Consider the following 14,466-nt stretch of genomic DNA (forward strand, 5'->3'; position numbering starts at 1 on the left):
AGCCCAAATCACCATGTTTCACAGTTGGTATGAGGTGTCTGTGCTCACATGCTGTGTTTAGTTTTCACCTGTGCATTATAGCTAAGCGCCTCCACTTTGGTCTCAGCTGTGACACGTGATGTCACATGTTATCTAAGACTGCTCCTTTGCTAGCAAAAACGGAAAAATTAGTGTATAATTCTTTAGGATGAATTTGGCCCCACCTGCTCATCTTACCCCACTTTCCCCCGGTTGTTAACGAATGTTAATCTTAACTGATGCTTGAGAAACTATTTGACATTTAACCAAATTAACTAACCTCTTTGCTGTGTAGGTGTGGGTTGGCGGCATGGGTCGCAGTTCAACCAAAGGGAAGGTTTACATCCTGGACACAGAGCGGTACCAGGTCCTGAAGGAGCTTCACGGCCATACCGACAAAGTGACAGGGCTGTGCTCAGCTGAGGACCGCTACGTCCTCAGTGGAGCTGGAAAACATGATGGGAAGATTGCCATCTGGAAGGTGGAGTAAAGAGGCAGAAGGACTGAAATTATGTTTTATAGTCAGAGTGCAAGTTCTCACTGAATTCCCTCTGTTCAAACAAATCCTGGATAATGAAGGGAAGATCCATATTTGGAAAGCACAGCAAGGAGAAAAGCAATCTGCATCACCGGGATATGAAGGAATGCAAAGAAGCTCAAAGTCTACATGAAGTATGACCAACCCGGGCAGCTTCTCCTGTCTTCTATGAAGTTAAGATTAGAAATACTAACAGAACTTATTTTATCATTTAATGAAGGAAAACTCAAGACTGAAAGAGGGAAAGTGAGCTCATGTTCTGCTGGATAATTTTTCAATCCAAAATGCATCAAAGTTCACTTTAATGAAGGTTTTGAACACATTTAGTGTTTATGTAAGTGCGAACACACATGTGGTAACAGCGTGCGACTGAGCCATACCTCCAACCGTGTTTTTGACGTTAGTGTCTGCAGCTCAGAGGAGTCAGAATACCCCGAAAACAAAACTGCGGTTGAAGATTTCACCATCACAGTGGGAAAGCCCTGATAGAAGATTATTTTGATGAAGGGGATGCTTTAATGGACAGGAAATATGATGATACGCAATGGTGGGAACTGGGCTTAAACTTGATCGACACTCAGGTGTGGGTCAGAGGATCTGCAGCAGCTGGAATATGTTTGAACAGGTAATAAAATAGGGGCTAACTGTACAGTATGTCAACAGTAAGAGATATTTTTCCATTGTTGGACAAAGTTTTTCCTTTAATTTTTTTTTTTTTAAATCTTTGTGAAGGAAGTTATGTATTTGTAGTTTTTCCCTCTATCAGGAGGATTATGTAGAAACCAACTGGCCAATTTCCCGTAAAATTGCCAAGCAGGTGGAGTATGGGTAAATGAAGGAACCATTTTATTGTTTTCTGGGTTTTTAACACTATGTAGCCACTTGAAAGTCAGAGTTGCACATGTTTGTGACAGATTACAAAGGAGTTAGCATTGGGTTTCTTTGGATCAAGCTGAAAAAATCTATCACATTAGATTTTCCCCGTAAACTTTATCCAGAATTCACACAAGTGGACTGCAAACCAAGCTTTACCAAAGTTATTGTATAGATTTTTTTTCTTTTCCAAAGATTTTTAGTCTATTATAGCCAATCAAAACCAACGACAAATAGGAAGTTGTGTCACGATGCTGCATCGTTTTGATCTACAGGTTGAACTTGACATACAAACTTGGACTTCAGCATTAGACCTCGAGCATGCTCAGTGTACAGAGGCATCTAGTCTGTTTATTTTCAGAGCAGTTTAACAGTTTTCTCTTTGGCAGGCTGCTGTTCAAGAAGATTAACCAACCGAAAGGTCAAAATTCCTGTTCACGCGGTGCCTTACAGATATTAAACATTCAGATATTTATTAGGTTAAATCAGGCTATAAAATGTTTCACGCATGTTATAATATATTTATATTTTGTGATTTTAAGATGGCTTTCAACTCGGTGTTGTTTTAATAGTAGCATTATTTATATTAACTTAGTGGAACTGGAGAAAGTGTCTCACACATAGAGAACATTAAGAGTTTTAAGTGTTTATTAAGTGTATTATAAAACTAAAGCCAACTTCATCATCAGTGGTTCTGGTTCACAGAACTATTTTTACATTTTGTCATCTGAGGTTCAAACTGAAGGTTAAACTTGTCCTTTACTCTTGTATTTATACTCTGTATATAACTGCGACACATGACGATGTTGTAAATTAAACGAATGACAACTCAGCCATTGTATTTATACCTTTGCAACCTTTGCTTTTGCACAAGCATGAAAATGTACATATTCTCTTTTTTTCTTTTTCTTTTTTTTTAAACTGACAGTCAGTACACTTATTAAAGGAAACCTCAAGTCTGTTTTTATTCTCAGCAAACCGAAGCTTCAGTGTACTTTCTGCTCAGTTAGAAGGATGGTTCACAGGATGGACAACAATAAATACTTAATGAAAAAACAATTTAAGACTCCTCTGACTTTGCGTCTTTCTTTTGAACTAAATCCAAATAATAAAAAATGCTGTTTGCTGATCAATCCTGAGTGGTTTCTCGGACTCACAAACTATTGCTCTATTAGTTCAGTTGGCTTTGTCGTCTAACCAGTGTAATGATTTGTTACTGCGCAAATCTCGACCTGCATACTGTTTGCAAAACTGTTTATTTTGCACTTTCTAGAGTTCGTCAGAAGAGGGCGCAATTTGATACCAAGTTCATATTGGGTAAAGCCTGAGGCTTGATGAAGTGGAGGTTCATAGTTTAGAGTTAGCGACATTAACACAGTTCAGACACACATAACCTGCTTGTTTCCCCTGTGAACTAATAATTGCTTGTAAAACGTTTGAAATCAGTATAAATGACATTTTAATTTTCAATCACCAATTTAAGTTGTTTTACTTGGAGTAGAATTTATTTTTATTTCAATAAATATAAACTCATCACACTGACAAACATGCAACTAGCAACTATTACCCCAAGATTAAAAGAATAAAAACCGGTTGATAATTTCAGGTCTGCAGTGTAAAACTGTTCAGAAAACAAAGAGGCTATTTGACTCCTGGCTCAATCCCTGCTTAGGCTGCAGGGTGGGAGACCTGCAGTAACAAAGGTACAGCAGACTGGGTCCACCCTGCTCAAGTGTCCTTGAGCAAAACACTGAATCCCTGCAGGGCTGCTGTTATGTGAATGACCTCCCTGTGGAGTTTGCCAAGGTGTTTTTACAATGAGGCTTCTCTGAAAATCCTTTCTAATACTCAGAACACTGTGTTATATGCACTTGCGTGCAGTTGTATTTGTGTGTGTGTTTGACATTGTTTTGTAACATAAAGCCATAAGCAGCTGTTAATCTCTCACCATGCAGGTCCACTAATGCCTCAGCACAGTACATGATAAGTTGTTTTCTGTGCCTCCTGCAGCTTTTAATCAGTTTCCTTTAATCCATAAACTTTTACTTCAGGAAAAGGAAAACACAACTGTTTGTGCTGCACTTTAACATACAAAGGCACAGTAGTCTGTGCTATAATGCTATAGAGAAGTTCCTGATGCCTTTATTAAGAATTTATCAGCTAATGCTGACATGTATGTTTTATTCATCTTCTTTTAACTCTCTGTTATATATAAAATAGGCAATACCTCTGTAGTTGTTGTCCAAACAGCACCCTTCAACATAATGAGTCATGCCCTTAATGTTCCATTCTTTTTTTTAAATTGCCTTCTTTTCAGTTTAATTTATACAGCATCAAAACACACGATTAACGTCAAGATACCTTATACCTTTTTTATATTAAAAAGTCTACACAACATTTGGCAACAGTGTGGGGAAAAAAACCCTTTAAAGAGGACGAAAGCCCCGGCAGATCTAGGCTCAGGGTGGAGCAGCTGCCTGCATCGGCTGACTGGAGTGGGGAGAAAGAGAAACGGTAAACTGCAACCGCAGCAGGAAGAAGAGAAAATGTGGACATGCATGTGAATGTGGCATACACAACAAATGCACCGCATGTGATAAAGAGGGAGTATCCCAGCAGCCTGAGCCCATAGAAGTGTTACAGCAGCAAGGGTTAAGCCCGGGTTAAAGAAATTTTGAAGGCTAATTTTAAAAGGAGACAATGCGTCTGTCTCCTGAATCCACCTTGGGAGCTGGGTCTACTGGAGAGGGGCTCTTCAAAGCTTGTTGAAACACAAGCCAGCATGCAGTCTTAGAGCAAAGTGCTCTATAATAACATGATAATATAACAAATATGATAGTGTAAGGTCTTTGATAGCTTAAAGTTTTCAGGCTTTGCATATAGGGAGAAAAAATTTGAATTCAATTCTGGATTTGATAGTGAGCCAATGAAGAGATGCTAATATAGTGGCAATATGATCTCTCTTTGGCCTGTTTCCCCATCGATGCGGTGCTGATGCAGAGCCATTTGTGCCTTTTGAAAACCAGCCTGCATTTCACAGGAAATGAAAACTGAATGCTACGCAGCGTTAGGATAACTTGGGCACATTTCTGTGGAAAGAACATAACTGCTGAGTCAGCAATTCATAGCTGGGCCCAACACGTTTGTGCTAACTGTAGTTTTGTCAGTGGGAATGTGTGGAACTGGTTCTAGATTTGGCTTGGGCACCTTGTACATGGAAAAGGGGCATTTTCAGTACCCTTGCTTATTGAAAGCATTAACAGCATAAACATATTAAATGACTGTTTGTAAAGAATATAACCTGTTCCTTGAGTTCCTTGTCTTGTGTTTAGTCTTCACGCTGTGGGTTTCAGGGGGAAGGACATGTTCTGTATATATGGGACAGCTGAAAAAAAATGTTGACGTTGTCTGTGGTTTGAACAGACAACAGTTCAATGCTCAGCAGAATTTTTTGCCAGCTGACCATTGTCCACTTTAAAACAGTAAGAAGACACTGCTTTGAGGGTGGGACAATATTTTTTCATGTCAGACAACTTACATTGCTTTAACATGTAAACAGCGTTTATGCAGAGCCACATAAGTCACAGTAAGATTAGCAAGACTGCATTTTTGAGTCTATAAACGGGGTCTTGAGATACAGCAGGTCATAGAGTTCAAGCGAGACGTGATTTTATGTTTTCTGTAACAACTAGTCGGTTTAGTTTTTGCAAACTTCACTCAAACAGAAGTAAATAGCTCCTCTGTTGGGACCTATTTCTACACATTTATTAATAATGACTACAACGAATACAATATTTAAAACACATATTCACAGAAAAAAACATTTACAGTACTGACTCATTGGTTTACATTATTTCTAAAAGCATCATGTTTGCATGTCTTCAGTTAAGTATGGTTACAGTTACGGTTAGGGGTCAGCTTTTGGGCCGTCGTTGATGACGGCCTTGACCTCAGAGGGTTAAACTTTGGAGGACGGGAGCTCTGCTCATGGAGTCGCCTGTAAAATAATACAGTGTGTTTGTTTTAGTAACTCTGGTTTCTTAAGTTTAAACAGAATTTAAGCTGCTTTTTTAAAGCTACAATTGCACCATGATACTTTTAGAGCTGTTTTTGTTTTAATCAATCATATACATGTTGCATTTCATAAGGTGTTAATGATGTAAACAAGCCATAGATTAGCTGACTAATTGATTCAACTGGCAGCAATTTTCATAACTGATGAGATGTCAAGGATTCAAGCAGCCTGCTTAATTGTATATAAATTGTTAGCAGCCCCAGTCAGCTGACTGCAAATGACTAATTTAACTAACTTCAAATCTGCTTGGTCTGCAGCACTTAAGCACAACTGAAAGTGAAATGATGGATTTACAGCTTTGCAATATGATAGTGACACTTCTTTTTGGAAAACAATCTCCATCAACAGAAAATAAATAAAATATAGCTAATGGCTCTGTGTGAGTTACAGCTCTGCACCACAGTGTCTGTCTTCTCTTTTTGAAACAATGAATGTGAAAAGCACAAATGAGGGAAACTCAGGAGGGAAAATGTTACTGTATATTAGAATGGGTGGTTTTTTGGATTGGGGGGGGGGGGGGGGGGGGGTTGCATTCAACAATAAAATGCATGTCTTAGTAGTTCATCATTTATTGCAGTGTAATATCAGAGCCTTTTTAAAGGAAATTTGTCCCCTGAAAATCCTGCGATACAGTTAGCAACGCATAACCATGGATATTGCTTTGTCAGCTTCATGAGTTTTACTGATTTTATGAGAAATTTCCTTTTGATTGGATTTTTCATGTTTAAAAGTCCCAGACAGAAAACGAGGCATCAATCATTTCGTATCTAAATTATGTTAATATATAAGCACTTTTGTTAACCTTCCCTCCCAAATCAACAGGCCTATTTACCTTTCCAAAGGTGTGAATATGGAGCTTATTTAATTTGACCTTTCAGCAAGAAAGTGAAGCCAAAGTTAACATTGCTAGAATTTAGACGATGGTCTTAGAATAATCAATGAAATGACATAAAAACAATCTGTTATAACTGAGGTCCTGATTTCAAGGGGATGCTGTGGTGTGTGAGTTTTCCCCTAATGTTGTAGCCATGAAGAGAGAGCAAATTTAACATTTCTGTTTACTCCTTTATAACCATCACTTTTGCCTTTATGATGTTGCTGTTGTCACTATATTTGTCCTCACCTTCATTTGCATTTGAAATTTTATATGAAAGAAAGAAAGAAAAAAAAGCAATAATACTGAAACAATAAATTTAAAACTTACAAACTGCAGGGATCCAGCTTTCTCATACTTATTGCCCAAAACAAATTAGATGTTTTGAGGCCAACTGCTCCTTATTAGGCTGCACAATAAATAGGGAAAACTGGTTTCCAGCAGTTCGTTTTATTTTCTTCTTTTTTCTTCTTTATAAAACTGGATTTTAATACAAGGATGTTATACATTATGCATTGACCCAAACCTGGAGGTCTGTGGGCTTGTTTGAAAGGATTGCAAGGAGAAAGCCTCTTTTACTTTGTGAAATGAACATGGAAGCTTCTGGAAGACTTCTGGAACAAGGTCCTTTGGACAGATGAGACCAAAGTGCAGATGTCTGGCCAAAGTGCACAGCAGCAATTTTGGTGAAAACCACCCACAGCACATTGGCAAAAACCAATTGTTAAGCACGGTGGTGGAGGGATGGTGATCTGTGTACAGGAACTGGACACCTTGCAGTCGCTGAGTTGATCACGAACTCCTCTGCTATACCAAAGTATTCTACAGGGAGTGCAGAATTATTAGGCAAATGAGTATTTTGTCCACATCATCCTCTTCATGCATGTTGTCTTACTCCAAGCTGTATAGGCTCGAAAGCCTACTACCAATTAAGCATATTAGGTGATGTGCAACTGTGTAATGAGAAGGGGTGTGGTCTAATGACATCAACACCCTATATCAGGTGTGCATAATTATTAGGCAACGTCCTTTCCTTTGGCAAAATGGGTCAAAAGAAGGACTTGACAGGCTCAGAAAAGTCAAAAATAGTGAGATATCTTGCAGAGGGATGCAGCAGTCTCAAAATTGCAAAGCTTCTGAAGCGTGATCATCGAACAATCAAGCTTTTCATTCAAAATAGTCAACAGGGTCGCAAGAAGCGTGTGGAAAAACCAAGGTGCAAAATAACTGCCCATGAACTGAGAAAAGTCAAGCGTGCAGCTGCCAAGATGCCACTTGCCACCAGTTTGGCCATATTTCAGAGCTGCAACATCACTGGAGTGCCCAAAAGCACAAGGTGTGCAATACTCAGAGACATGGCCAAGGTAAGAAAGGCTGAAAGACGACCACCACTGAACAAGACACACAAGCTGAAACGTCAAGACTGGGCCAAGAAATATCTCAAGACTGATTTTTCTAAGGTTTTATGGACTGATGACATGAGAGTGAGTCTTGATGGGCCAGATGGATGGGCCCGTGGCTGGATTGGTAAAGGGCAGAGAGCTCCAGTCCGACTCAGACGCCAGCAAGGTGGAGGTGGAGTACTGGTTTGGGCTGGTATCATCAAAGATGAGCTTGTGGGGCCTTTTCGGGTTGAGGATGGAGTCAAGCTCAACTCCCAGTCCTACTGCCAGTTTCTGGAAGACACCTTCTTCAAGCAGTGGTACAGGAAGAAGTCTGCATCCTTCAAGAAAAACATGATTTCATGCAGGACAATGCTCCATCACACGCGTCCAAGTACTCCACAGCGTGGCTGGCAAGAAAGGGTATAAAAGAAGAAAAACTAATGACATGGCCTCCTTGTTCACCTGATCTGAACCCCATTGAGAACCTGTGGTCCATCATCAAATGTGAGATTTACAAGGAGGGAAAACAGTACACCTCTCTGAACAGTGTCTGGGAGGCTGTGGTTGCTGCTGCACGCAATGTTGATGGTGAACAGATCAAAACACTGACAGAATCCATGGATGGCAGGCTTTTGAGTGTCCTTGCAAAGAAAGGTGGCTATATTGGTCGCTGATTTGTTTTTGTTTTGTTTTTGAATGTCAGAAACGTATATTTGTGAATGTGGAGATGTTATATTGGTTTCACTGGTAAAAATAAATAATTGAAATGGGTATATATTTGTTTTTTGTTAAGTTGCCTAATAATTATGCACAGTAATAGTCACCTGCACACACAGATATCCCCCTAAAATAGCTCAAACTAAAAACAAACTAAAAACTACTTCCAAAAACATTCAGCTTTGATATTAATGAGTTTTTTGGGTTCATTGAGAACATGGTTGTTGTTCAATAATAAAATTATTCCTCAAAAATACAACTTGCCTAATAATTCTGCACTCCGTGTAGAGTCAAATGTAAATGGTAAATGGCCTGTATTTATAAAGCGCTTTACTAGTCCCTAAGGACCCCAAAGCGCTTTACATATCCAGTCATCCACCCATTCACACACACATTCACACACTGAATGTGAGGCCGTTTGTCTAATAACTAAAGCTTGACTGAAACTGGGGCATGCAACAGCACAATGATCGAAGCTGTTCCAATGCACCCCTCTAAGCCAGACCTCAGCCTGACTGAAAAGCTGTGGAGGACTTTATAAGAACTGTTTATAAACTAATCCCTGGATCTCTCAATGAACTCCAAGTAATGCTCTAAAGAAGAGTGGGGCAAATTTCCACCGCAATGATGCGAGAGACTGGAAAAGTCATACAGTCATACAGAAAACGAGTACGTTTTGTGCCGATCGTGGCTCAAGAGTTGGCGGTTCGTCTTGTAATTGGAAGGTTGCCGGTTTGATCCCCGGTTCTGACAGTCTTGGTCGTTATGTCCTTGGGCAAGACAGTTCACCTGTTGCCTACTGGTGGTGGTCAGAGGGCCCGGTGGCGCCAGTGTCTGGCAGCCTCGCCTCTGTCAGTGAGCCCCAGGGCAGCTGTGGCTACAATGTAGCTTGCCATCACAGTGTGTGTGAATGAGTGGATGACTGAATGTAGTGTAAAGCGCTTTAGGGTCCATACAGACTAAGTAAAGCGCTATACAAATACATGCCATTTACGTCAAGTTATTGCTGCAGAAGGCAGTATTACGATCTACTGAATTATGGCGTGCACTCAATTTCATGCAAACTGCTTCTACATTTTCGCTTAGCTTTTCATTAAATAAATAATGAACGTGCAAAATACCATGTGTTGTTGTTCTTTTGAGGTTGTATATGGTACCTTGGTGTATAAAACATTAGAAATAATAGACGGTGTAACGAGAAACTTAAACTAGTTATGAAAAGACAGGAAAAGCTAACTAAAACTGTACATGTAAAAAATAAAGCAAAATAAAGCATTGATACCTCTGTTTTTAGCGAGAACTGCACTATTTTTAACGGCATTTCCCTTTAAGAGTTCAGTTTCTCTGCTTCTTTGTATACCAACACCAAGACTCCGCCTCTTTATGCAAATGAGCCGTGACGTCGACGGAAGCTAGCGCTACGTCTCCTCTTCCGACAGATACTGCTTTAAAAGCGTATTTAAAGCCCTGGCTGTAGTTGCGGGAGCAGTAGACAACCTATGCAACAAAAGCTGCTGCAGAGCCGAGAACTGTCCGACCACATAGCGGACGAAAACACGGAGCCAACGGCTGACACGACACGGCGAGGTGAGCGCGATGCCCGGGGGAAGCAGCAGAGACGAGTCGGGACGGATTTTTAACATTTTATAGCCGCTGCTGGTCGGCTCCGCCAGGCGGAATGCAAAGCATCTCAGGTTGCTGCTGCAGAGACAGGAGCAGGAGGAGGAGGAGGAGGAGGCATTTACTGTAGTTTTCTGCAGGCCTGTTTCAAAAACAGGAGAGAGGCTAGAGGGGGGTTGCAATCTGCAGGGTACAGGTCAGGATAAAAATTAGGCTTCTCTTATTATAAAGTGTAAAACAAAATGGTGCAAGTGGGTGGTGTTTAAATTTAAAGTAGATGAAGCAGAAGAGGCTCAGCGGTGGTTGTTTACAGTTTACATGTTGAGAATACTGGCATTAGAATAATTTTCATTTCCTCCATCACTGCTGTGTGTGTGTGTGTGTGTGTGTGTGTGTGTGTGTGTGTGTGTGTGAGAGAGAGTGTGAGTGTGTGAGTGTAAAATTTACCAGGAAGGAGTAGTTTATTGTAGTGTATAACACACTGGTGACTGAAACCAAGCATCTACCGGTATATTTGGTTTACAGAGAGAGAAATCTGCGAGGTAGTGGTCGTGGGTTCGAGTCCAGCGGCCGGCCGTAGTGTGGATGATCACCCCAGAGGCATTAATCTTAGTTAAGTTAATTGGCGATTCTAAATTGGCCGTGAATGTGAATCTGCTATAGATCGGTGACCTGTCCGGGGTGTAACCCCCACCCCCCGTGACAGCTGGGATAGAATTCAGCCCATCCGTGACCCTGAGCTGTTGTGTTTCGCTCTTGCCGGGGAAAAATTAGTGTAATGGATGAGAAGTGTCCTGCACTGTAACCACTGATTCATCGTCACTGGTTGTAGGTGTGTTTGTTGAACACATCAGCTGTGGTTTCCTACCTGACTGCATAGGGTTCAAGTGTTAAAGTATCTCTTTCTCATTTTTGTGTTTACTGGCAGTTTATGTGGATGTGTCTTGGTCTTAGATCCTTAGAGAGCACAACAAATGGATTAATGCAGAAATAATGGCCTTGATAAAAGCATTACTTGTAATGTTAGTTATACCGTAATAATCCATGAGTTAAGTGTCATTGACCTGAGATGACTGTAATCTGTATTAATTTGTTTCTTTTTCAATGTTGCATGTTTAGGTACGACTGCAGGGCTTAAGATTGCAGCTTGGACCAAACTACAACGTCTCAACGACATTTATGAAGCTTTCAAGGCCTTTTGGTGAGTCTTGCGTACACATGCACACGAAAAGCATTTTAAAGATCATCTCGTGTGTTTCACTTTGGTGTTTGGTCCACGCAAAAATATAAAAGACTTGAAGAAAGAGTCGTAAATGGCCAACAGATGTTGTTTTAAGTTTAATATGTTTCTGTTGTGCCGAATCGGAGGTTCACTCCGAGTGACGCGATCTTGGTTTTGGTTTGGCTTGACCTGACAGTGCACACACAGACGCACGCTCATGTGATGTTTGTTACTTCCTCAAAAAAACTATGTCAGGCTCCTGGTTTCGATGTGGTTTAGGTTTCAGTTTGTGTGCTAAAGACTAGATTGTTTAGCTGAAGTGAAAGCTACCGACTTCCTCTTGAAGAAATGTTTGCTGACTATCAACTGCTGCTGTGTCAGGTTATTACCCCTCACAAATGTAGCCAGACCCAAGTGGTCATGTGCAGATAGTCACATGAACACACTCCCCAAATGCACATAAAGATACATTTTCTCAGATCTTAAGCAAACACTGTCAACACCTCCCTCTGTACCTTCACATAGGAAGATATAGTAACTACCTTCATGCAGATGTTTGATATTTGCATGTAGAGTTGGTGGGTATTTCCATAAACAAAACATCCATGATAGTTCTGTCTTCCTGGGACTGCTGTTTATGTGGACCTCTAGTAATTTCTGATAACTGCAGAGATTGTCCTTGACCAGACCTGCTCAGACCTTCCCCTGCTGAGGTACCACCTCCTCTGGCCCTGGGGGAGGATGGTAAGGCATGCTTGAACCATGTCAGTCGATTCCTTTGTGACGAGGCGGAACCCCTACCAAATGACTAAGCTCTGTCTGGGTGAGGCCCCAGACAACTCTTATATTTTTATTGTTGACTACAGGTGAGGACAGGAATGTAGATCGACCAGTAGGCTTTCCCGTTCAGCTACTTCTTCCGCATTACTGTAGATGTTGCACCGATCTGCTTGGCCCACCGCTCGTGAACAGAACACTGTCTGCACATGCTAATAGGACTATAGTTTTAGTATGCTACTATTAGTTAACACTAGTGTCTGCAATAAATAGATGGCATTCATGTTTGGAATGGTTTATTTCGGTGTTTTAAGCTGGCTCAGATACTACCCTTTCCAAAAAAACAAACAAAAAAAGCCCCGACATACCTGTGTGTGTTGTTTTTCAAACCGATGTCCCGAGGCTGATGTCGAAAGGTTAAACGCACCCTCACTGTGACTCCAGATCTGTTGTTTTACTAGTTTTCATAGCACGAGTTCTGATGTGAGCAGAAAACAAGAAGCTCTCCTCCTTCAGAGAGATCGCAGCTCAACCTGAACTCTCAGTTTCCCATAAAACCAACATATCAAAACAAAATCTTTAAGGCAAACAAACAGAGCTACAACGGAATTAAGGGCTGAAAGAATTTGGAAGGGTTAAATCTGCATAGCATTAAATAGAAATAGGATGACATTTAGGTAAGTATGTTTTTTATGAGGTTGAACTTCAGAATGGATACCCGTGTTTTCTGTATGTGCGAAATATCTTGCTGCACAGATGGAAACAGATTGAATGGCTCAGGGAGAAGACAAGGAACAGCCTACAACCCTTCTTTAAAAGCAAAGGAGTGTGTTCCAAAGGTGTTTGATTACTGAGTACAGACAGGGGTTTACGGTGCTGTCATGCATCATTTTAAAGCAATGAAATTATTTCTGCAACAGTCGTGTCAGTGACCTAGTGGTTTAAAAATAAGTATAAATGAACTGCAGCTCTTCTTTTTGCTCCAAAACCACCAGATGATTTAGCTTGAAGTAATACTGGCTGCCTGAATCTCACTCATCCTCCTTGCATTTCACTCACACTCACACACAAACAGCAGATCTGGCTCACTATCCCGAGTCCTGATCCTGTGTGTAGATAACCCATTTCCTACTGGTGAGAGGTTTTCATACACAAACATGAGAGGGGAGCGGGGGAAAGAAAGGAGTGAGCTAATATGTTTTTCCACTTACGATCACAGGGCAAATGCGTGTGTTTATGTGTATTTGTTCATCATCTCGCTTGCATCCGAGCCATCAACAGCCTCGCTCCCCTCTCGTCTATAACAAGTCTTTCTAAGATGCTGTGCATGTATAAATGCCACTGCATTGTTTAGAGTCACTTTATCCTCAGTGAACTATGTTTTCTTCAGAGTTCAGGTGGGCCCCTGTAATGAAGAAGATATAATGGTTTGATTTGCTGGTGACCTCACAGATGTGTGTTGAGGGGAATCTGCAGCCCGGCACGTTTTTGTGTGTGGAGAGTATCTGTAATGCATGGCTGGTTGATTTTCTAAACTTGGAGGACTGTTATCAAAGTCAATACTGTATTTAGCCCCGGTTTTGAGTTGGAGGACACACCCCTAACCCATAGGTAACCCATAGAGTTACCTCCTTTGACTACGATGACCTGGATGACTGAGAACCTTCACAGACACATAGGGTTAGGGTTAGGTTTAGGTACACTCTGTACCTGTGTGTGTGGGAAGATATTGCCAGTAGTACAAAACGTCTTCTAAGGACTTGGTGTCCTCTGCACTTCCACTTTGCTTGCTCCTCCTCTACTCTGTCTTGTATGCATTTTTTTTCTTTTTTCAGACTCGTTTCTTTTCTCTTCACTCTGTCATTTGCGTCTTCAGTCTTTGTTTGTATTTATTTTGACACGTCTTAAACTCGAGCAGACGTTCCAGTTATACAACCTGCTTGTGGCGCTTTGAACTCATTAAGTAGAGTCATGGGAAAGTTAGGTGTGAGGTGATGCTTTACAAGTTTCCTTGTTGTTCATACAAAAGCAGACGAGGTTAAAGCCTCGGCAAGTTTAAGGTCAAGGTGTTTTGGCCGTCATCGTGGTCATCAAAAAAAAGCATCCGGGATTAGAGTTGAAATGTCTTCATAAACTTAAAGAAGTCCTTTCGGCTTCTTTTTCAGGAACTCAAGAGCACCACGATCTGGATGACTGTGAACCTACGCATACGTCTAACTACAACTCTCATTCATGCAATCACATGAGCACCTTTTTCTGTCCCTAAGAGCTTTACCTAACATTCACACACACTGCATGAGTGCAAACTAGGGGAGGCAGGGAGTAGACCTCTGACCTTCTGATCAACTTGCTACCTCCGGAGTCACA

General features: G+C 40.9%; 2 protein-coding genes across 2 annotated transcripts in view; both read left to right on the forward strand.

The window, feature by feature from the left end:
- dennd3a (DENN/MADD domain containing 3a) overlaps positions 1-2,493 on the forward strand; it is a 28,439-nt gene extending 25,946 nt beyond the window's left edge. The window contains exon 30 of the mRNA XM_082520951.1: positions 314-2,493. Within this exon, the coding sequence (XP_082377077.1) occupies positions 314-508 (195 nt within the window). The 3' untranslated portion in view covers positions 509-2,493. The remainder of the gene's footprint in view (positions 1-313) is intronic.
- A 7,422-nt stretch (positions 2,494-9,915) lies between these two features.
- Positions 9,916-14,466, forward strand: part of slc45a4a (solute carrier family 45 member 4a) — a 54,603-nt gene continuing 50,052 nt past the window's right edge. The window contains exons 1-2 of the mRNA XM_082520969.1: positions 9,916-10,067; positions 11,220-11,301. The gene's annotated coding sequence lies outside the window, so the exon portion shown is untranslated. The remainder of the gene's footprint in view (positions 10,068-11,219; positions 11,302-14,466) is intronic.

The sequence above is a fragment of the Aulonocara stuartgranti genome (assembly GCF_965226115.1).
Source record: "Aulonocara stuartgranti genome assembly, chromosome: 22".
NCBI lineage: Eukaryota > Metazoa > Chordata > Actinopteri > Cichliformes > Cichlidae > Aulonocara > Aulonocara stuartgranti.